This window comes from Rhinatrema bivittatum, chromosome 5, assembly GCF_901001135.1.
Source record: "Rhinatrema bivittatum chromosome 5, aRhiBiv1.1, whole genome shotgun sequence".
Lineage (NCBI taxonomy): Eukaryota > Metazoa > Chordata > Amphibia > Gymnophiona > Rhinatrematidae > Rhinatrema > Rhinatrema bivittatum.
The window spans coordinates 177,627,057-177,644,262 of record NC_042619.1 but is presented as its reverse complement, the minus strand read 5'-3'; the positions used below and the strand labels follow the sequence as shown (position 1 = coordinate 177,644,262).

The 17,206-nt window shown below is 39.4% G+C and overlaps 1 protein-coding gene across 3 annotated transcripts in view; it reads right to left on the bottom strand.

The window, feature by feature from the left end:
* The window catches only part of SLAIN1 (SLAIN motif family member 1), a 120,415-nt gene that overhangs the window by 87,866 nt on the left and 15,343 nt on the right, over positions 1-17,206 (bottom strand). For 2 of the 3 annotated variants that reach the window (XM_029603040.1, XM_029603039.1), the window contains exon 2: positions 11,359-11,495. In XM_029603040.1, the coding sequence (XP_029458900.1) occupies positions 11,359-11,495 (137 nt within the window). Of the gene's footprint in view, positions 1-11,358; positions 11,496-17,206 lie in introns of those variants that run through there. The other variant, XM_029603041.1, reaches the window with a different exon arrangement.

Below are 17,206 nucleotides of genomic sequence, written 5' to 3'. Positions count from 1 at the left end.
AAAGAAATCACCACTAAAATCAGCAATCAATCAAATGAATCAACAAAAATCAAGAGAAAAAACTCTATCACTGATAAACATATTGATTTTGAAAAATAATTCTGTGTTTGTCTGTGTTTTTAAGATTTATTTTTAACACCTACACTAAATAGAATTAATGTTTTATCAATCTCGTCACTGGGTTCAAACAATATATATTAATGGAGGTGGAGGGAGGTTTCATATACTGTGTAGGTGTCCCCGCACCACTACTTAGTGGTTATAATCATCAACCAACCTTCTCCTCCGTGATGTTATTTTTTAAGAAACTTTTATATATTTGTATGCACAAGTCCCGATAACCTCAGAATCTTCCGTGGCTAGATGATCAATGAGCTTGCTTATAATGTAAACATTTGTTTAAAGATGTAGAACTTGACAACCAATTTTTAAAGAGGGTACAATTCCGACTTCCCAAATATGCTGGTAAATAGTGTCCAACCTCTAATGATGATCATTAGACCTCCCTCCACCTCCATTAATATATATTGTTTGAACCCAGTGACGAGATTGATAAAACATTAATTCTACCTAGTGTACGTGTTAAAAATAAATCTTAAAAACACAGACAAACACAGAATTATTTTTCAAAATCAATGGGGGTAATTTTCAAAGGAGTTACGCGCATAAATGTAACTACTATTGTAGCAATTTTCAAAAGCCATTTACTCACATAAAGTGCACTTATGCGAATAAATCCTATGGACGATTCAATGGCATATATTGTAGCAATTTTCAAAAGCCCACTTACTCGAGTAAAGTGCATTTACATGCGTAAAACCCAGATTTACGCATGTAAATGCTTTTTAAAATCCGCCCCAATATGTTTATCAGCGATAGAGTTTTTTCTCTTGATTTTTGTTGTATAATCAAACATAGCCAGTTAGGTTTTTCAGTTTTCCATCTACATGTAGCTGGGTAACTTTAGGCAAGTATATTTGGCAGGACATTTATCCCACTAAATATATGGGCCAAGTTATCCAGCTAACGTCAGCCTCTATTGGCCTCTGTGTGTGTGGTTTTTTTTCCAATATGATCATCACCTGCAAACATGCCCCTAATTCAAGTGACTGGATCAGCCTCTATGAATGTAACATTAAAAAAAAGTATTTTTTCTGGTCAGATATGCGTGTTCTTGAGTTGGACTTGAAGACTGTTTGCAAAATAGAACATATCTCTAGATGATATTGTGTGTGGCAATATTGCTTAACTGCAAAATCCTTCACATTCAGCTGGGGTGCATGGTATAAAATCTGTTCATTGCACACACGTACACAGCCTATTGCACATAGCTTGTATGGAGATGTAACTGAAGTCAGAATAAAAACAGTCAAGATCATATGTACCACCTGAGATTCATGGCCCACTGCTCACAAGCAATGCACACGATGTAAACAGAGGAACTCTACCATGAAAATCAGAAGGCGAGACTGTAAGTCTCCATGCTAGGCAGAAACAAGATGGAAATGATCAAGGGAGTCAGAACGAGTCTTCAGGAGGAGATATGGGAATTGAGGACATTGTGGGCAGTGTTCCAAAACCACTAGAGAGGTCTGTTTTATACAAGATTCACAATGAACAGAACAAATATATGCAAAATTAAGTGATGAACAGCAGCCCAGTTACTTTGTAGTTAACCCCCCCCCCCTCCCTTGGAAGTAGGAATCACAGTAGAGAAACAGATTTATTTTTTTTACAGGCTTGTACCCTGCAGGGGATCAAGACAGTGTCCCTGCCCCCAAACCACACCTGGGGTCTTCTTTTAGAGACCCCTTGTTGGTATCCCCAGATACCATAGGTAAATCACTACTATAAGGAAAAACATGGCAGAAATCTTTTTACTATGAACTTGTATTCCATGCATTAAGAAAGGTGGAAGGAAGGCCAAACAATTGCCAGCATGGTTAAAAAGTGAAGTGAAAGAGGCTATTTTAGCCAAAAGATAGTCATTCAAAAATTGAAAGAAGGATTCATTAGAGGAAAATAGGATAAAGCATAAGCACTGGCAAGTTAAAAGTAAGACATTGATAAGACAGGCTAAGAGAGATTTTGAAAAGAAGTTGGCCGTAGAGGCAAAATCTCATAATGAAAACTTTTTAAAATATATCTGAAGCAGAAAGCCTGCGAGGGAGTCGGTTGGACCATTAGATGATTGAGGGGTTAAAGGGGGACTTAGGGAAGATAAAGCCATTGTGGAAAGAGTAAACAAATTCTTTGCTTCAGTGTTTACTGAAGAAGATTTTGGGGAGATACCCGTTCCGGAGACAGTCGTCAAGGGTGATGCTTCAGATAAACTGAACCAAATTATGGTGAACCTGGAAGATGCAGTAGGCCAGATTTTACTACTCCTCAGTTTGTCATCACCTGGACAGGATTGTATAGACCCAGGGTTCTGAAAGAACTCAAAAATGAAAATTCAGTCTTATTAGTAAAAATTTGTAACCTGTTATTAAAATAATCCATTGTACCTGAAGTCTGAACGGTGGGCAATGTAAACCAAATATTTAAAAAGGGCTCCAGGGGAGATCCAGGAAACTACAGACCGGACAGTCTGACTTCAGTGCTGGGAAAAATTGTGAAACTGTTATAAAGAATAAATCACAGAACATTTAGATAGACTTGGTTTAATGGGACATAGCCAGCATGGATTTACCCAAGGGAAGTCTTGCCTTACAAATCTCCTACATTTTTATGAAGGGGTGAATAAACGTGGATAAAGGTGAACCGGTAGATGTGATGTATTTGGATTTTCAGAAGGCATTCGACAGAGACCTGCATGAGAGGCTTCTAAGAAAACTAAAAAGTGATGGGATAGGAGGCGATGTCCTTTTGTGGACTGCAAACTGGTTAAAAGATAGGAAACAGAGAATAGGATTAAATGGTCTGTTTTCACAGTGGAGAAAGGTAAACAGAGGAGTGCCTCAGTGATCTGGTGCTTTTTAATTTATTTATAAACGATATGGAAAGGGTACAATGAGTGAGGTGATCAAATTTGTGGATGACACAAAATTATGCAGAGTAGTTAAATCTCAAGCGCATTGTGATGAATTGCAGGAAGACCTTGTGAGATTGGAAGATTGGGCATCCAAATGGCAGATGAAATTTAACGTAGACAAGTGCAAGGTGATGCATATAGGGAAAAATAACCCTTGCTGTGGTTACAGGATGTTAGGTTCCACATTAGAAGTTACCACTCAGGAAAGAGATCTAGGCATCATAGTGGATAATACATTGAAATCGTCGGCTCAGTGTGCTGTGGCGGTCAAAAAAGCAAACAGATTGTTAGGAATAGATAGGAAGGGAATGGCGAATGTCATAATGCATCTGAATCGCTCCATGGTGAGACCACACCTTGAATACTGTGTGCAGTTCTGGCCGCCACATCCCAAAAAAGATATAGCTGTACTGGAGTACAGAGAAGGGCGACCAAAATGATAAAGGGGATGGAACAGCTCCCCTATGAGGAAAAGCTAAACAGGTTAGGGCTGTTCTGCTTAGAGAAGAGATGGCTGAGGTGGGATATGATAGAGGTCTACAAAATCATGAAAAGACTTGTGAATCAGTTATTTACTCTTTTGGATAATACAAAGAATAGAGGGCACTCCAAGAAGTTAGCAAGTAGCTCATTTAAGACAAACTGGAGAAAATTCACACACTCAACATATAATTAAGCTCCAGAATTCATTGCCAGAGGATGTGGTTACAGCAGTTAGTATAACTGGGTTTAAGAAAGGTTTGTATAGTTTCCTAGAGCAGATGTCCATATACTGCTATTAATCAATCAATAAGGATTAGTAGGTTGGGATCTATTCATTTCATGTTTGGTTACTTGCCAGGTACTTGTGACTTAGTTGGCCCCTGTTGGACAATGGATAAGAGATTTAGATTATACCCAGTATGTCCTGGTTTATGAACAAGATTCATTCCGGTCATAGAATATGACAAAAACTCAGTTGGAGACAATATCCCAGAGGGAAAAAAAAGTGTTACTGCATTTCATCTAACAGATTAAATGTGTCAGATCTTGTTACAATAGATTGAGAATAAGTTGTTTTTAAATTTGAAGTCCCATCCAAAATGAATGGCATTAAAGATGTACACAAGGAATGAGTTACAACTTAAGAAAATCCCACAGAAAGAATCACATGAATGGATAATACAGAGAAATGACATTTTGAATTCCATTGCAAATTCATGCATTTTTTTTCTCCGCGTCTCATCACAATGAGGCCTCTGTGTGTAGCAGGTTCTCGATTATACCTTCACATTGTAATGCAAAAGACTACTAATGACTAATGTTAGTCAAATTTTCTGCAGCTGAAACAAGTACCAGCTGAATTAAAAGACTTGCAGTAGATTTACTGACTATAAAGGCAAAATACAAATGTTGAATTAAATTGAGGAATCCCAGCTTGGCTATGAGCAAATTCTATGCTGCATCTATCGACGGGACAGAGTTTTGCAGTCCTCCCAAAGAAGTTTTCTGGGCATCCCTTCTGATTGCTGTGTAAGAATTGATGAGCTCCGAGAAAGGACTTTTTTGATTGCAGTCCTACATTATGGAATTCTTTGCCCATATCACTGCCGCTGTCTCCTTGTACTAAAGACGTTAAGAAGTTGCTGAAACCATATTTGTTTGAGTTAGCTTTCAGCACCTGATTATATATGTGTGAGGATTTCAGTGAAGTTTGGACTGTTATCCTGGTCAGTACCCCTGATATTCTGGAGTGTTAACATAAGAACATGCCATACTGGGTCAGACCAAGGGTCCATCAAGCCCAGCATCCTGTTTCCAACAGTGGCCAATCCAGGCTGTAAGAATCTGGCAAGTACCCAAAAACTAAATCTATCCCATGTTACTGTTGCTAGTAATAGCAGTGACTATTTTCTAAGTCAGCTTAATTAATACGGTAGCAGGTAATGGACTTCTCCTCCAAGAACTTATCTAATCCTTTTTTAAACACAGCTATTCTAACTGAACTAACCATGTCCTCTGGCAACAAATTCCAGAGTTTAATTGTGCGTTGAGTGAAGAAGAACTTTCTCCGATTAGTTTTAAATGTGCCACATGCTGACTTTATGGACTGCCCCCAGTCTTTCTATTATGTGAAAGACTAAATAACCGATTCACATCTACCCATTCTAGACCTCTCATGATTTTAAACACCTCTATCATATCCCCCCTCAGCCGTCTCTTCTCCAAGCTGAAAAGTCCTAACCTCTTTAGTCTTTCCTCATAGGGGAGCTGTTCCATTCCCCTTATCATTTTGGTCGCCCTTCTACGTACCTTCATCATCGCAATTATATCTTTTTTGAGATGCGGTGACCAGAATTGTACACAGTATTCGAGGTGAGTTCTCACCATGGAGCGATACAGAGGCATTATGACATTTTCCGTTTTATTCACCATTATTCATTATGTTCACTCTTTTTGTGTGGTTAGTGTTTTCATTTGTTGATTGTGAATGTTTTATTTTGTAAACAGCTCATGGCTATGTATGGGCAATATAAAGAAATTTTAATTAAAAAAAAAATAGTGTCTTCATCCCATCTACTTCAATTCCATAAGGCTTGATAAAATCATGACAAAGTAAATGCTTTAGCAGCACATTAAAACAGGAAAGAAAAAACAGTATGTCACACACACACACACACATACCTAATAAAGGGTCTCTCATACATCGTTTCAGGTATTTTCATTAAATTTTCAAGATCAGTCTCAGAATGTGTAACATGAGCCTAAGATTTTTGCAATACTGAATCACTTTTACCAATAATGTTGTAATTCTGACATATACTGTTTCCCAATTTAGAAATTATTTAGATTTTAAAAAATAAGTCAAGTATTGCAAAAAATTACAAGCTGAAAAGGGATGAAAGTGCGATTCCTGAAAGAGGCCCATCCAGCTCACTTAAAAAGGCAAGAATGGGCTTTCATGGAAGCTCAGGATGGATTCAACTATAAGTCATTTTGATGGGCAGTATCTGCCCTGCCTCACTATGAACCACATCTTCTGTAGGAGTTTGCGACATACTGAGCATAACAGAAGCCCCCAAATGTAAATTCTAGTCCCCAACCTTACATTTTATTTAATCTTATTCAGCTCAAAACTGCTTTTTTGACAGTTTTACTTTTGAAAACAGCTAGGCTAGCCTATATTCATCATAGGGCTTTTTCTCGTAGACAACCAAGTTTATGCAACTCCATGGCCATCAAAGTGCATCAAACTAATGATCCAGCTGTCTTTAAAAGGAATCTTAAGATGTAGAATTTTTCAGACAGGCATTTTTTACTCTTTCATTTTCTAGTATAATATGCAGCAGTTTTGCGAGAGATGAGCTCTTCATAGCTGTGGCTATTTTAGCATTAAGAGCTATATGAACATATTTTACTTAGGATTGCTGGGAATCATTTTGTCGGGGATTTATATATGGTTTTATTTTGATAATTGAGTTATTGTTCTATAATTGTGTTATAGGCTGTGCATTTACTATACTATATTTGTATAATGTATATATATTTGTTGATTTTGATAGATTCAAAATCTATGAACCATACTTTACCTTTAAGCATGTGATAATTGTTTCTGTAATTCCATATAATGAATGCAAGTTCCAATTTGAGGCGTGAGCTACTCTTAACACACAAATATGCAGGTGGTCAACTAATAACCGCTTGCCTGTTAGTAAATTCTGGTAACCCCAGGTTTTTGGACCCAGCAATATTAAAAATCTAGGCAAATATCAGAAGGCTTAAAAGTTCCAGTGATGGGGGTCAGCTATTCAAATTAAAGCACTAAAGCTTAAATTGTAGCACAGTATCTCACCCACTAACAAAAGCAAGCATTGTTCACACTCTGCATGTAGCTTTTGCATAGTAAATACATAAATACATAATATTACATATATTCTGGTCTAGCCATTCTTAACAGCCATGTTACCCTCATGTTATCCTAGCTGCCTCCGTTTTCCAGGTTGAAGTGGAATGTGTATACCCTCAAAAATATGCAAAAAGATAGAAAGAGAAATATGATTGAGGAAAAAGACCATATACCCAATCTAGTCTGCCTACCCATCCAATTTACCTAGCCCTTACAATTCTCATCAGTCCTTCAGAGATGCCCTGTATTTATCCCATGTTTTTTTTATTGAATTCAGATATCTATTTTGAAATTGTATTAACAGCTAAGAGCTTGCTGCTGCATGCTCTTTATTCGGTTTCCCTCTACTCCGTGCAAAAGCCACAAGAGATCTGCTGAGGGAACATGCAACTCCCCGATAAGTTGTAGGGGACTTGCAGCACCAGGCCTCTCAGAACCGCAAAAACCTCAGTTTAATGAAAAGGTGTCAAAGGGCAGATAGCTTTACAAAACCTCTTCAAAAGCATTTCAATCTGGATCGCCATAACAAAAAGAGGAGAGAATACGTAAAGCAATCTAGACCCTTCAAAACAGGAACCTGCCTGTTCCTTGACTTGACTGCATTCACCTTTGCTCTCCCTGTCATGACCTTCTACTTTAGTTTTTTTATCTTTTAATTTCCTTCCAGGTCTACTTTTCAGACACCTGTACAGGCTGCAATCATGATTAAGACTTCTGTTTTTAGGTATTTATAATGTATAAGTTTAAGTATCTATTTTCAGCTAACCAAGCTATGTTTCAACTAATCTCTACGTGACCAGAACCTGACATAACCTTTGCATGGTACGAAGTAAAACAGCATCTTTCTGCAATTTTTAATGCAGAATTCATATTTGCTGATTTTAACACGTTAAAAGTAATAAAGCAGGGAATATGGCATATGCATAAAAGTTTGTGCACCCTTTCCAATACTTTGTAACACTGATTTTAACAGAAATAACTTCCAATGTGTTTTCTATAGCCGGCTAAGAGTCTCTGTTCTTGCTTTGAGAAGCGTTTCCTCACGACCCCCTACAGAACTCTTCTAGGTCAGAAATATTCTTAGGTTTCCATGCATAAACAGCATGTTTGAGACCTCCTCAGAGATTTTCAATATTCATGATCTGCATGAGCAAGTTCTCAAAAGGAAAAACATTTTCTACCACCTCATCACAAGGCATCTAAAGTATGCAAAACAAAACTTTGACAAGCCTGAATCTTTTTGAAACAAAGTGCTTTGGATTGATGAACCTAAAATTGAACTGTTCAGCCACAACCATACAAGAAACATTTGGAGAAAGGGTGAAACATGCCAAAGTTAGTGCAGTTAGTGTAGCTAGGTTTAAAAAAGGTTTGGATAAGTTCTTGGAGGAAAAGTCCATTAACTGCTATTAATCAAGCTCACTTAAGGAATGTGTCTGGGTACTTGCCAGGTTCTTGTGACCTGGTTTGGCCTATGTTGGAAACAGGATGCTGGGCTTGATGGACCCTTGGTCTGACCCAGCATGGCAATTTCTTATGTTCTAACTTTACAGGAGTGCTGTAACCCTCTCCTGGGTACCTTAAAGTCCATCAAGCTAGGGTGAGAGAACAAAGTAGAAATTTCATCTTTGTGAGACTTTCCTCACTCCAAATGATGTCAAATCTTCACCAAGGTGCACTGTGCTGTTCATACGTCTCACTCTACAAGCAAAACTGGCCCCTAAACCCTAAACCACCACTAACACCTCACCTCGACCTATCAGGTGGCCCTCCTATAGAGCTATAAATACTTAACAATTAGGAGGGCCTAGTAGATAGGCTCTCTCAGGCTCTCTCTCTCTCTCTCTCTGCACCAGATGTGAAAAATAGGGATTCTCACAGTGTGTACTAAGTTTACCTATGTGAAGTGGTAAGTTACTTACACATTTCCATAAACACACCACTTTTTCATAACTCATTCGTTATTAATTTTTTTTTATGAATGATGGGGTAAGTTTGATGCCCTTTTTGAATTTTTCCGCTCACATCACTTTATTCAAGTGTTCATTTTATTTTTTACATTTTATATGCCAACTTCGTTCCTGCCTAGATCCATCTGATCTAAAGACGGACTTATGCACCTGTTCTCAGTCGGATCAACTACTGTAACTTTTTCATGGTCTCACTTCCCACTCAATTCACAGTCTTCAATTTGTCCAAAACACTGCAGCCAAACTCATCTTTGGTAAAACACAAGTATGACCGTGAGTCATCCTAAATACAGGAGATTCATTGGCTTCCTGTCTCCGCCCATATTCGGTTTAAGATTCTTTGTTTAACTTTTAAAGCACTACATTTTCACAGTCCATCCTACCTTTTAAGTACAATCGTGCCGTATCAACCAACTAGTTCTCTCCGTTCATCTCAATTTGAGCTATTAAAACTTCCCTCACCCAAGGAAATTGTTTTGGAACATACTCATGAGATATGTCTTCCACTTTTCTGGTTCCCTCACCATGGCATTATTTGCCTCTGTCCTCGCGTTTCAAGAAAGACTATCAGAAGTCCAGAAAACAACTTAAGATTTGGTCATTCACTAAAGTCTACTTTCTTTTGATATGATGATTTTGCCCAATATATGTAATTAATTCTGCATTTTTCTCATCTTTTTGTACTTTATTACCATGTGTATTAGTTTTACTTATTTTAATCTCTCTGCAGTCAAAAAAGCAAACAGAATGTTAGGAATTATTAGGAAGGGAATGGTTAATAAAATGGAAAATGTCATAATGCCTCTATATCGCTCCATGGTGAGACCATACCTTGAATACTGTGTACAATTCTGGTCGCCGCATCTCAAAAAAGATATAGTTGCGATGGAGAAGGTACAGAGAAGGGCAACCAAAATGATAGGGGGGATGGAACAGCTCCCCTATCAGGAAAGGCTGAAGAGGTTAGGGCTGTTCAGCTTGGAGAAGAGACAGCTGAGGGGGGATATGATAGAGGTCTTTAAGATCATGAGAGGTCTTGAACGAGTAGATGTGACTCGTTTATTTACACTTTCGAATAATAGAAGGACTAGGGGGCATTCCATGAAGTTAGCAAGTAGCACATTTAAGACTAATTGGAGAAAAATCTTTTTCACTCAATGCACAATAAAGCTCTGGAATTTGTTGCCAGAGGATGTGGTTAGTGTAGTTTAATGTTGTTGGGTTCAAAAAAGGTTTGGATAAGTTCTTGGAGGAGAAGTCCATTAATGGCTATTAATCAAGTTTACTTAGGGAATAGGCATTGCTATTAATTGCATCAGTAGCATGGGATCTTCTTAGTGTTTGGATAATTGCCAGGTTCTTGTGGCCTGGTTTGGCCTCTGTTGGAAACAGGATGCCTGGGCTTGATGGAGACTTGGTCTGACCCAGCATGGCAATTTCTTATGTTCTTATGTTCTTAATCTGATGCTTTATAGTTTTTAATTGATATTTAAATTTGCTTTTTATAATTGTTTAATCATTTATTGTATTTATTTTATGTTTTATTTTTTCTTTCTTTCTACATCGCATTGATTGGGTGTAAGAAATCTGATTCATTAAGCCAGTAAATTAACTAAAAAAATATGGAATGCTACTTTAAAACTTAATTAGTAGCTGCTGCCACACGCTCTACAATGAAGCTATCTGCGCCAAACCCAGGACAAGGTCACAGTCGTAAAGTTCAAATCCATCCTGGTGGCACCACTGAAAGTATCAAATCTCTGTCTCTACAATTCAGACTCAAAGCGCATATTTAGCTTTTCTGGTGCCATAAAACTCAAGTGTTGTTTTTCTTAAATGCTTCTTCAATAAAGTCTTTCTTGGACCTCGGCAAGAGACAGAAGACTGCTATCTTTTCTTTCTTTTTTTTTTTTAATCTGGCAGTTTCCTCCTGATCTGCTGACCTTCTAAACTCAAACAGAACCAGTCATGAGTCTTCACACACAATTACCTGGGGGCTTCTCCCCAGTCCCCATGTTTAACCCTCTGTCCCTATCTATCCCAGTCAATCATCCCACTACAGCTCTGAGCCAGAGGCCACAGACCACGGCTCTGACCACACATACCCTCGGTTCTGGTCACTCGGTGTTACTGTTGTGCCATGGCAGAGGCTCCCTTTCCCAGGCACTGAAAGCCGGCGCTAGCTACGACCAGCCCAAAAGATAAAGCCAACTCAGGAATCGAGCAGAGAAGGCAGTGCTGAATTCTGCCAATGAGTTTTCAGGCCAGTCTTAGCAATTTAATTGGGATTAGATCTAGGAAGGAGCTGATGGAAAAAGGTGTGAAACATTAAGTTTAAAAAAACAAACCTGGTTAAACTATTGCTGCAAAGCATCATGGGCCAATATTTTCAAACTAATGCATCTACCATAATATTTTTTTTGTTAAACATAGGAAAAATCAAAAGAAGGAGAGACTTATCTATTTACCTTGTTCCAGTCTGAAGTTAAGGGATCGTTTTGCAGCTTCTATTTCAGGAGTCGGGTGATCTAGCACTTGCCGGCACCACTGCAAAGGACTTGCGCCTTTCTCGTATGATCCAAGCTTCTTGGGAGATACATACAACCTTAATTAAAACATACAGATATATTAGCATATTATTCCAGTATCGGCTTTACTGAACCCTACATTAAGATGCACAAGTAGAGTCATACGTGCCAGTGCAACCCTACTTCTGGTTTCCATGTCATAATTTTCTGGTTATTCACCAGTAAATTATTATTTATTCGATTTATATTCTGCTTTTCAGAGTAATTTAAAAATGAATGATAAATGCAAAATACCTGAAAGTAGTGCAAAACAAAAAAAATTCTTCTATGCCTGAGTGGAGGAGTAGCCTAATTGTTAGAGCAGCTGGCTTTGAACCCAGGAGACCAGGCTTCACATCCCACTGCTGCTCCTTGAGGCAAGTCTCTTTTACCTCCATTACCTCAGATACAAACTTACAGGATCATTCATCAAAATGTGTTAGGGCATGGCGAGATGTGTAAGTGAATTTAGTCAAGGGGGAGGAGTTTGGGCAGGGTTTATGAAAATGTGGGATGTTTTAACATTGCGTGCAATAGCTTAACGCACTTTATAACACTAGAAATAACTACACCTTTTTTCCTGGCGTTAAGCTGTGCGATATGCCCGAAATGGGATTTGCAAATGCCGTTTCGGGCGGGAGAGGGAGATAGACTGACTCTGGGATGGCACACATTAGTCATCTGTTTATACCATTATAGGAGGGTCATCTAGGAACTCAAGGTGAGGTTTTGGTGGTGGTCTAGGGTTTTGGGGCCAGTTTTACATGCACAGGTAGACGCACGAACAGCACAGTACACATCAGTGAAGATCTAACGTGATTTGGAATGAGGAAATATACAGAAAGATGAGATTTCTACAATGTATTCTCGCCCTAGCTTGATAGCACCAAGGTAGAGAGTGCATCAAGCTAGGCCTAGAGCACACTGTAGAAATCTCATTGCACTCTGCGGTAAAATAGCTATGTAAAGCACTAAAATAGCATGCTGTAACTCAAAAATTACTCTAACCACTCCCCCCCTTTTTTTTTTCTTTTATCACAGGCATTATTCATGAAAATTTATTTAATTTTGATTAATCTAGGGGTTATATTGTGAACCCTCTGGGGACAGAGAAATTACTACAGTTCCTGAATGTAATCCGCTTTGAAGTCCCAAAAAGTGGAATATAAAAATAAATAAAAGTAAAAAATAAAGTTCCTGGAGGAAAAGTCCATAAACTAGCAACCAGGGAGACCTGGGGAAAGCCACGGCTTACCTCTGAGCATAAACGATTTGGGATTCTGCCAGGTACCTGTGACCTGAAATGGCCACTATTGTGAACAGGATACTGTGGTTGATGGACCCTTGGTCTGACCCAGTAGGGCAGTTCTCATGTGATCTACTTTTCTTGTCAAACACTACAATGAGCAAATGATCCAGGTAAAGCTCAGAACACCAACCAGCATCAAGTTACCTACATCATTCTGGCAAATTTGATTTTTTTATTTGTTTACTTAATGCCACCTAAAATGACAAAATAGATTTAAAATAGGTATTTGTAGATACAGAAGCTCCCAACTATGCTCACACATGACAGCTGCCTAGTAGTCACACACACACACATTTTTTTCTTAACAGATGTCTAAGAGTTAAGAAACCCCACAGTTACTTTGTCAAGTGGGTCTTTGCTACAGACATTGGACTATCTGGTAAAAGTTCCCCCAAAAAGAACAATTAGATGCCACTCACCCCCTTACTGAATATTAAAAAAATAAAAACAAAAACAGCATGAGCCCGATTCCTCTCCCTCCACCATCACCCCCAACACCTCTCTAGCTGACAATTAGAAAAATGAATTCGATCAACCCCAATCTACACCATAAGTTTCCTTTGTTAAATAAATATTTGCATTTTAGTGACCTGATCCTCTCACCCTCCCAACAAATGTAAATGAAAACATGCCTGGGTCTCTGCAGTGGACTCCCTATCCCCATCCAAACTGGCTTCACACCCGATTGCCCCCGTTTTAATAAAATGGGGCTTGGTCAGGTAAATTGGCTAATCCTGAGGATGACATGAATACATGACTACCTAAATGGCGGTAACTGTTTGCTGTATCATTTATTCATCCCATGGAGGGTGGTAAGAGTCTCTGCTATTCCTGCAGGGGTATAGCAAGGCTTTTAGGGGACAAGATTCTGTTTGATTTACTACTGTAGTCATGAACGTAAGTACTGTATGTGCAGTTCTGGCTCTCATCCAAGTACATTGGTTAGTTTCTTTTTTCAATAAATTAGATAGAAACAAAATTGACAACTTTTTTCACAATTGAAATGGAGGAAATCTTTTAAATAATTTATATCTTAAGGTTATTTGTAGTTGTTTAGAAAGACTTTTTTTCCTGAATGAAGTGTGTGACATCATGTCCATTAATTGGCGTTAAGAAAAACATCCTAGGAATGGTGGTTTTGCTTAGTTTTGTTAAAATAAGAGATTTGTTTGAAGAAAGATACTGCAGTGCCTGATGATCTATATTAGCTGGTGACCGGTGTTACCATGCTTCTTCCCAATTTATGCTGGGCTGCCGGTAACTTTAGTTTTTTATGCATTGCAATTTAGGACACACTTCTGAAAAAGCGGACAGGAGATGAGACTTTCGGACTTTTGTTTATCTAGAATACAGTTCAACTACAGCAAGAATATACTGTCATATATTTTAGACAAATCTTTAACAGACATAGAAACATAGAAACATAAAAATGACGGCAGAAGAAGACCAAACGGCCCATCCAGTCTGCCCAGCAAGTTTTGTACTTTTTTTTTTTCTCATACTTATCTGTTACTCTTGGCTCTTAGTAACCTTTTGATTCTATTTCCCTTCTACCCCCACCATTAATGTAGAGAGCAGTGTTGGAACTGCTCTAAGTGAAATATCTAGCTTAATTAGTTAGGGGTAGTAACCGCCGCAATAAGCAAGCTATACCCATGCTTATTTGTTTACCCAGGCTAAATAATTCAGACCTTGTTGGTTGTTGTCTGTATATAGATCCACTTTTCTTCATTCCCCTGCCGTTGAAGCAGAAAGTTATGCTGGATATGCATTGAAAGTGAAGTATCTGACTTTCTTCCCTGCCGTTGAAGCAGAGAGTTATGCTGAATATGCATTGAAAGTGAAGTATCTGACTTTCTCCCCTGCCATTGAAGCAGAGAGCTATGCTGGATATGTGTGAAGTATCAGTCTTTCTCCCCTGCCGTAGAAGCAGAGAGTTATGCTGAATATGCATTGAAAGTTAACTATGAGACTTTCTCCCCTGCCGTTGAAGCAGAGAGCTATGCTGGATACGCATTGAAAGTGAAGTATCAGGCTTATTTGGTTTGGGGTAGTAACCGCCGTAACAAGCAAGCTACTCCCCACTTTTTTGTAATGCAAATCCTTTTTTCCACATTTCCTCTTGCCGTTGAAGCTTAGAGCAATGTTGGAGTCGCATTAACCGTGTGTATGTTTATTGAATAAGGGTATTATCTCCAGGTAGTAACCGTCATTCCCGCGAGCCACCCACTCTTCATTCATGTCCTCTAGACTTTATGGATCCACAGTGTTTATCCCACGCCCCTTTGAAGTCCTTCACAGATCTGGTCTTCACCACTTCCTCCGGAAAGGCATTCCAGGCATCCACCACCCTCTCCGTGAAGAAATACTTCCTGACATTGGTCTTGAGTCTTCCTCCCTGGAGCTTCAAATCGTGACCCCTGGTTCTGCTGATTTTTTTCCGACGGAAAAGGTTTGTCGTTGTCTTTGGATCATTAAAACCTTTCAAGATTCTGAAAGTCTGTATCATGTCACCCCTGCTCCTCCTTTCCTCCAGGGTGTACATATTTAGATTCTTCAATCTCCCCTCATATGTCATTCCATGAAGACCATTCACCTTTTTGGTCACCCTTCTCTGGACCGCCTCCATCTTGTCTCTGTCTCTTTGGAGATACGGTCTCCAGAACTGAACACAGTACTCCAGGTGAGGCCTCACCAAGGACCTGTACAAGGGGATAATCACTTCCCTTTTCTTACTCGATATCCCTCTCTCTATGCAGCCCAGCATTCTTCTGACTTTAGCTATCGCCTTGTCACATTGTTTCGCCGGCTTCAGATCATTAGACACTATCACCCCAAGGTCTCTCTCCTGCTCCGTGCACATCAGACTATGTAAGTCTCTTTCTATATTCTCCCTCCTTCCAAGTTTCTGCCAATACTTTTTGTATCTATGAAAAGGTCCTGAAGGCAAAGCTGCAGCTATAGTCTACCTCTCTTATCTATCCGGTTTACTCCAGTTTCTAAAAGTTAGTGCTCCCTTATACCTGAACAAAATTACTGACTTGCTCTCGTATCCTCAGCCCTCATCACTTCCTTGGTCTGAGGAAGCAGAGAAATATTCATTTACTCTTCTTAAACCGTCTCTTGCATCTGCCCAATTATTCATTGCACCTGGTGTTTTACTGCTTATCCCCCCCCCCCCCCTTCCTCAATAGCTTGACCCTAGTGCTTCGTATTTACCTGAAAGTCATGGCTGCAGCTGCTTGGTTAGTAGAATTTTGTCCTTGGTGACCTCCCTCTGTTTCCACCCTTCTCTCTCATGTTAAACAGAGCTGTTACCCCACTCTGCTCAACCCCCCATGCAAGGAAACGGGGGATAGCTCATGAAATACAATTATAATGTGCAGTGTATAATAATGTTGGGAAAAGTATATGGATGGCTCTCTCACATTTAGGAGGTTGCAGATGGTTTTAATTCAGTTATCAAAATGTATACAGTATTAGTAAGGACCTTCATTTTCAGTTTTTATTGTTCTTTATTTTTCCTGGGAATGTATCAGGGTTTATTATAAGAACAAAAGTAGGAGAAAACCAGTTGGAAAAAAAAAAGACTCATTTTTTCCGGGTAAATATTGGAGTTTATTTTGGTGGACAGAACCCACCCACCTACTCACTCAGCAGCATCCCTATCTCTACCTCCATATCCTTGCCTTTCATGCCCCTTTCTGTCTCATCTCCCACCCTGAGAATCTCCCTCCTGCCCCTCACACTGCAACAGCATTCATCCTTACCGGTGGTGGCTCCAGGAGTCTCCTCTCCCCCCCTCGGCCGTGTGCTTACCGAGGCTCACTCGCTCTGCAACCCTGCATGTCTGCTTTTATGCAGGGCCAGGAAGCCTGCCAGGAAGTGCTTCTGCTGGACAGGCCTGCTTGAAATGCACTCACGACACCGTACAGCAGGCACTTTGGCTGCTTAGGGGGGTGTAAAGGTGGGACCTGAAACACTGATTGGGCTTTCACAGGTGGAGGGTGGGACTTGAAACACAGCATGTGCTTTGGCCCATACTGGCTTCCAGCAGTGGCTAGAGGCCTTGAAACGCTGCATCTGCAGCTCTGAAGCATCTTTTTAATCAGCCTAAAATTAGGATGAATATCGGTTTAAACCGAATGTCACCTTTGGAAAAATCCGAGAATTTATGGGTGAAAATTGGTTTAAACTGAACAACGAAGGACCTTAAGTATTAGCATGCATTAGTGGGTGGATTGAGGTATTGCCTACAGCCAAGGCTGATGCTATCATTGTAAAAACTGCATAAGGAAATTATTCCTAGGTTTGGTATTCCAGAACATACTGAAAGTGAAAAAGTACACATTTTACAGGTGAAAAGGGCAAAGAAACTGCGTTATCTTTGCCCTTATACCACAGGCCTTTGGATTTGTTGAAAGACTAAATGGTATATTT